General features: G+C 46.5%; 2 protein-coding genes across 2 annotated transcripts in view; both read right to left on the bottom strand.

Moving 5' to 3' along the window:
• Positions 1–171, bottom strand: part of erich3 (glutamate-rich 3) — a 13281-nt gene extending 13110 nt beyond the window's left edge. The window contains exon 1 of the mRNA XM_062998216.1: positions 1–171. This exon is cut by the window's left edge and continues 212 nt beyond it. The gene's annotated coding sequence lies outside the window, so the exon portion shown is untranslated.
• Positions 172–2371: 2200 nt separating this feature from the next.
• Positions 2372–7500, bottom strand: part of slc44a5b (solute carrier family 44 member 5b) — a 19781-nt gene continuing 14652 nt past the window's right edge. The window contains exons 15-22 of the mRNA XM_062999609.1: positions 5020–5282; positions 4741–4835; positions 4506–4609; positions 4276–4349; positions 3943–4013; positions 3754–3842; positions 3580–3664; positions 2372–3119 (exon numbers count right to left, since the gene is read on the bottom strand). Coding sequence (XP_062855679.1) covers positions 2992–3119; positions 3580–3664; positions 3754–3842; positions 3943–4013; positions 4276–4349; positions 4506–4609; positions 4741–4835; positions 5020–5282 — 909 coding nt within the window. The 3' untranslated portion in view covers positions 2372–2991. The remainder of the gene's footprint in view (positions 3120–3579; positions 3665–3753; positions 3843–3942; positions 4014–4275; positions 4350–4505; positions 4610–4740; positions 4836–5019; positions 5283–7500) is intronic.

Below are 7500 nucleotides of genomic sequence, written 5' to 3'. Positions count from 1 at the left end.
TAATCACTCTCTGTAAAACCAACACTGGACCCAGTGGGACCCTGATCAGGATGGGGTGCAAAATGAAAATAGTTAGCTTTATTAGCCTGACGCTATGAAATTGGAAAAGTCCTGCAGATGCACTGAGAGTGAACAGGAACCCGGCGGCGTTTCTGTCAGGCATCAATAATCCTGTACAGGTGATGAACCAGGTGAGTCCTCAGGACCTGGGGCAGGTGAACTTCCTCTTGTGTGTGTGTGTGTGTGTGTGTTCTGGTCCCGGTCTGATTTGGGTGGGGTGTGTGAGTGTGTGTGTGTGTATATGTGTGTGTGTGTGTGTGTGTGTGTGTGTGTGGGTGGGGCGTGTGGGGCTTTGTGTGGAGGAGCTGCAGTGAATATCAGGTCAGGTGGATTCATTACTGGTGTCTCGTTACTGCCGGATGGATGGAACACTTAACCCTGGTGAACCCTCGGCATTATGGTCTCAGTGCTGCTGGAGAGGAACGTCAGAGGACTCATATGGGGGGGGGGTTGGGGAAGGGGGGGGGGGGGGGGGGCAGTGGTGGTGGTGGGGATTTATTATTGATGACAAATCGTAAATTTCACTAAGAAACTAACAAACAGTTGGTAAATAATTCAGGTTCGTTATTCTCGTCTTCACCACCAACAATCATTCCTACGTTTCTCTCCACTCCAACTTCAGACCCAGAACTGTTCGTTTAAGGTTCTACCACCAAACCACGAGGGTTCTGGATTTATGAAGTCTGGAATTATTTAGGGCTCAGTTGTGCTTCAGGATTTTGTAGCAGAGAGCAGAATTCATGTTTTTTTACCATGGCCAGACGTCCGGGTCCTGAAGCAGCAGAGCGCCCCCCTTCAACAGTACTACCAACCTGTCTGACTGCTGGACCGAGGTTCTGAGTGTGGAGCACTGGGTTATACCAGAAGTACCATGACACACATCTTTACAAATCCACTTTTAACTCATTAAGCTGTTTTTGGTTCATGTGAGAGAAGGTTCAGCGTTTCTCTCCCATCAATACTGTCCCAGTTTCTCTCTAATGGTGGAATCATGAACTCTGAACTCATCAAAGGTGAACCAGACCTGCAGTCACTGAGAGGGTGATGTGGTGAGGTGGTGAATGTGATGGTTCAGTGGGGATGATGATGAGAGGGTAAGTGTTAGTGTGAGAGGGTGATGGTTTTGTGTAAGTGTGTGAGAAGGTGAGTGTTAGATGATGGTAAGATTAGTGTTAGAGAGTGTGTGAGGGTGAATGTGAGGGTTTGATGGTGATGATGATGAGAGGGTGATGATGGTGTGTGAGGGTGAATGTGATGGTTCGATGGTGATGATGGTGTGTTTGTGTATCTCCAGAGTAACAGGAACTGAACCATGCAGTGATCGGTCTACTCTACACACACACACACATACACACAACAGTATAATCTACACTACAGTATAAAACACACCTGTACACATCTGTACCTGTAGTGTAGATGAAATAAAGCTGATAGATGTGATGATGATTGAGGGGTGAGAGGTGAGGGGTCAGTACTCACCCCGGGTTCTGATGGTTCATGATGTTTAATAAAACTGTTTCCTCCTCTTGATCCTGCTCGATTCCCTCAAAAACACCCCAAATTTACACCCGGACCTTAAACACACACCTTTATACAGGTACAGAGACGCGCGCTCCCGTGTGTGTGTGTGTGCTCGCTCCCGCACTGATCTGAAGCGATGTTTGGTTACCATGGAGAGTCACGTGACCGCGCTGCGCCACTCACAGCATTTAAAGGAGCAACGATCGATATTCGATTAACAGCTTCGTCCAGGTCAGGGTCGTGGTGGGTTCAAAGCCACCCCAAAACACTGGGAACAAGAGAGAAGTACAATTCAGTTCAGATTTCTGTTCTCTAACAATCTTTTCTGAAGCCCAGTGATAAACCGACGCCCTGTTCAGGGTGTTCCTGCTTTGTGTCCTGGTGGAACTGGACGCACCGCAACCCTGACCAGGATAAAGTGGTTGAGGAAAATGTATTGCAATGAACAGATTATTAATGAACAGAGTTTTAACAATAGAAATGATCAGAAGAATATCAGAAAGCAGCATTCACAGATCTGGGTTTGAACCCTGAATGAACAGGCAGATGCTGGAGAGACTCGAGGAACCCGGATTATAAATGGATCCCACTTACAGAGATCCACATGATTCACAGAGATCCACATTAGGGTCACATGTGAAACCTAAAAAAATGAAATGGCCTTCCCCAAATTGTTGCCACAAAGTTGGAAGTCTGTAATTTATTTCCTATAATTGATTTGTTACACACAGTAATCAGGGTGTCCAGATATTTTTGGCTGTGAGGTTGAACATAAAATACAAGATCAGAATTTATTTAAAACTGGTTTTATTTATTTACAGTATAAAATCCTGTAGGTATTAAAATATAAAGAAGTTTTGAATATTAAAGCTTTTTATTTTTATTTGGATTCTGTAAAGTCGTCCGACGCGGCTTATAAAAACGTTTATATAAAAAACATCATGACAATAAAGAAGCAGCTTAGATAAAATAATCAGATAAAAAATATCAACCAAAAATACAAAAAACCTTAAAATAAAAACACAAACGAGGAGATAAAAAATAATTCATCCCTGAATCAAAAAACTAAACACTGCAGAGGAACCACTGAGGAACATCAGAAGATCATCAGATCCTCAACGTTTGTGTGGAGTGTTATTCAGATGCAGTGAGGGATGGACTAATGGTCCAGACAAAGATATTAGGGAAGGGCCACAGTAAATTAAAAGGAACCAAAGTAACAACAACAAGCCATTAAAACCATTAAAACCATCAAAACCATTAAACCCACTCTGAAATGAAATGACTTATTCTCATCATGTTTGGTGCCGTTACAGTAAGAATGAAGATGATTGGTCGGTGGTGCTGATTTGTTCAGATGAAATCAGACTGGATTTGTCTGATAGATTTGAGGTGAGGATCCTCCTGCTCTCAGATGCACCGTCTCCTCTTCTTCTTCTCGGTTCCTTCCTGGTTCTTCTTGTTGAGGATGGACTTCAGCGTGCTGCTCATGTAGTACGGTCGAGCTGCTGAGCCGTCGTTCTGCTCCAGATCCACCACTGAGACACACACACACACACACACACACACACACACACACAGAGCTTACAAAGATGTGCTAAAGAAACCTGCAGCGTTGTTGAAGAGTGTTGAATATAAGGGGTGTGAATACTTTTGTGAATGAGATGTTTCAGTGTTTGATGTTTTTACTTTGATTGATGGTAAAAATTTATAATTATATCAATTCAACATCAAACCCACGACACAATGAGGTATAAATCTGAGGGGATGTATACGTCCTGAATTTACTGTATGGTTTTATTAGAAAGGCGCTGCAGCAGATCTCCACATGTTTTTAACATCTGTATCATCATCCTGAGGAACTCTGGGAGCTCAGTGAGGCCACCTAGTGGACCGTGGCTCTGAGGTTGTGTAGATAGCTGCCGCTGGTCTCCACACTGAACTGGTTTTATTTGGTTGTTAGAGGTTCTGACGGTCTGGTGTGATGCTGCTACTCACAGAAGCAGAAGAAGAGCGTGTCCACACACACGGAGAACACGTTAAAGAACGCCTGAGCCACCTGGTACGAGCCAAAAATCACCACCTGTAACCAGAAGCACAGATTTTAATAAAACGTCCACGTCCGGAGGCGTCCATCACTGTCCAGCTACAGCTGAGAAGATCAGATCTCACCAGCACAGGAACCCAGTAATAATTCAGGGATGGGACCTTCTCCTGGATCACTGGGATCTGACGGGTGAAGATATAGAACGCTAGAGCACCTGAAACACACCAACATGACCAGTTCAGTGAGGTGTGAATACTTTTTCACAGCATGATATGATGAATGATATTGATGAAGATTGAATTATAAAGACACACCGACACTTCCTGAGATCAGGAACTTCCCCAAAAACAGCAGGAAATCAGTGACCTTGTCCAGCACGGCCACCCTGTCAACCAATAAACATCAAACTCACAACGTCACCGTCGACCAATCAGAAACAAGAACAAGTTCATAAACATCATACAGAACACAGATTAATCATATTTAAATTACTATTAATCCAAAGAATAATAAAATAAAATAAAAAAATAATAGTAATAACAGTAACAATGGTTTTATTACTAAAATTAAATAATGACATTATATTGAAAACAATCATATTAATAATAATAATAATAATAATAATGTAGAGATGTGGACGTTCTCACCTCACCACGTTTCTCATGAGCAGTAGGAAGGCGTCTCTCGCTGAGGTGCAGAAGTTCTTGCCGTATATCGCTATCTGAAATCCGATCACACCGATCACATAAAATAATACAAGAATATGAATGAATGAGTATCTGATCAGATCCTGAGGTAATGATCAATCAATCAGATCAGATCAGTAACTCAGCTCAGGTCTCATCAGACTGATCATCAGAACCTCGGTGGATCTCACCATGATGTAGGCGTTCCTGTTCATGAACCTGATGAAACGTTCCAAGCACCACAAGCAGCACTTCAGACAGCACAGCAGGAAACGTACCAGGGCATTATGGGTACCTGAAAGAGCACAGCCAATCAGAGCACAGACCAGTCCACCCAGTACAGACCCCAGTGCTGGAACACAAACCTACTAAAACCCTGAGTGATCATGTGAGGAGGCGGAGTTATGAGCGGGTGTGGTCACTCACCTTTGAGTTTGTGATCCAGGTACTCCAGCAGGATCCGGGTGAACTGAACGATGGAGAGGATCAGAGCTCCAAACGCCAGAGAACCGCTGTGATACCTGAAACAGAAAGCCAGGTGTTCATCAACACACCCGATCAGAACCTGAACCAGAAAAACCAGAAGAACCAGAGGAACACAAATGTTCTACAGCATCAGTTAGCAGCACTTTTATTATTATTATTATTATTATAATTAATTCTTGAATAAATTCTCCACACAGAAACAATAAACTGAAACGTAACCTGAGGGTCCGGCTGAACGCCGCAGCCAGAGGGAATGCTGGGATATCGTGGGGTTTCCTCAGAGCCCAGTAGTAGGAGGCGAAGGCCCCAGCGAGCGAGCACTGACCCAGCGCCAGGATGAAGTTGATGAGCCAAAGGACGACGAGCAGGTTACACAGCTGGAGGACGCCCAGGTAGCGATGGAACGTCGTCTCACCGCCGTAAAAGGCAAACGTGCACTGAGACCCCGGACAGAGCCGAGAGACGTTCGACTGGGGGAACGTCTGGAACACGGAACACACACGGGATCAGAACCACAAGAACACGGAACACACACGGGATCAGAACCACAGGAACACGGAACACACACGGGATCAGAACCACAAGAACACAAAACACACACGAGATCAGAACCACAGGAACACGGAACACACACGGGATCAGAACCACAAGAACACAAAACACACACGGGATCAGAACCACAAGAACACGGAACACACACGGGATCAGAACCACAGGAACACGGAACACACACGGGATCAGAACCACAGGAACACGGAACACACACGGGATCAGAACCACAGGAACACGGAACACACACGGGATCAGAACCACAAGAACACAAAACACACACGGGATCAGAACCACAAGAACACGGAACACACACGGGATCAGAACCACAGGAACACGGAACACACACGGGATCAGAACCACAGGAACACTGAACACACACGGGATCAGAACCACAAGAACACGGAACACACACGGGATCAGAACCACAGGAACACGGAACACACACGGGATCAGAACCACAAGAACACGGAACACACACGGGATCAGAACCACAGGAACACTGAACACACACGGGATCAGAACCACAGGAACACTGAACACACACGGGATCAGAACCACAGGAACACTGAACACACACGGGATCAGAACCACAGGAACACGGAACACACACGGGATCAGAACCACAAGAACACGGAACACACACGGGATCAGAACCACAGGAACACGGAACACACACGGGATCAGAACCACAGGAACACGGAACACACACGGGATCAGAACCACAGGAACACTGAACACACACGGGATCAGAACCACAGGAACACTGAACACACACGGGATCAGAACCACAGGAACACGGAACACACACGGGATCAGAACCACAAGAACACGGAACACACACGGGATCAGAACCACAGGAACACGGAACACACACGGGATCAGAACCACAGGAACACTGAACACACACGGGATCAGAACCACAAGAACACGGAACACACACGGGATCAGAACCACAGGAACACGGAACACACACGGGATCAGAACCACAGGAACACTGAACACACACGGGATCAGAACCACAGGAACACTGAACACACACGGGATCAGAACCACAGGAACACGGAACACACACGGGATCAGAACCACAGGAACACGGAACACACACGGGATCAGAACCACAGGAACACGGAACACACACGGGATCAGAACCACAGGAACACTGAACACACACGGGATCAGAACCACAGGAACACTGAACACACACGGGATCAGAACCACAGGAACACTGAACACACACGGGATCAGAACCACAGGAACACGGAACACACACGGGATCAGAACCACAAGAACACGGAACACACACGGGATCAGAACCACAGGAACACGGAACACACACGGGATCAGAACCACAGGAACACTGAACACACACGGGATCAGAACCACAGGAACACTGAACACACACGGGATCAGAACCACAGGAACACGGAACACACACGGGATCAGAACCACAAGAACACGGAACACACACGGGATCAGAACCACAGGAACACGGAACACACACGGGATCAGAACCACAGGAACACTGAACACACACGGGATCAGAACCACAGGAACACGGAACACACACGGGATCAGAACCACAAGAACACGGAACACACACGGGATCAGAACCACAGGAACACGGAACACACACGGGATCAGAACCACAAGAACACGGAACACACACGGGATCAGAACCACAGGAACACGGAACACACACGGGATCAGAACCACAAGAACACGGAACACACACGGGATCAGAACCACAGGAACACTGAACACACACGGGATCAGAACCACAGGAACACGGAACACACACGGGATCAGAACCACAAGAACACAAAACACACACGGGATCAGAACCACAAGAACACGGAACACACACGGGATCAGAACCACAGGAACACGGAACACACACGGGATCAGAACCACAGGAACACGGAACACACACGGGATCAGAACCACAGGAACACGGAACACACACGGGATCAGAACCACAAGAACACAAAACACACACGGGATCAGAACCACAAGAACACGGAACACACACGGGATCAGAACCACAGGAACACGGAACACACACGGGATCAGAACCACAAGAACACGGAACACACACGGGATCAGAACCACAGGAACACGGAACACACACGGGATCAGAACCACAAGAAC

This window comes from Trichomycterus rosablanca, chromosome 7 (genome assembly GCF_030014385.1).
Source record: "Trichomycterus rosablanca isolate fTriRos1 chromosome 7, fTriRos1.hap1, whole genome shotgun sequence".
Taxonomy (NCBI): Eukaryota; Metazoa; Chordata; class Actinopteri; order Siluriformes; family Trichomycteridae; genus Trichomycterus; species Trichomycterus rosablanca.
The sequence above is the reverse complement of the archived record's forward strand: the minus strand, read 5'-3'. Positions and strand labels throughout refer to the sequence as shown.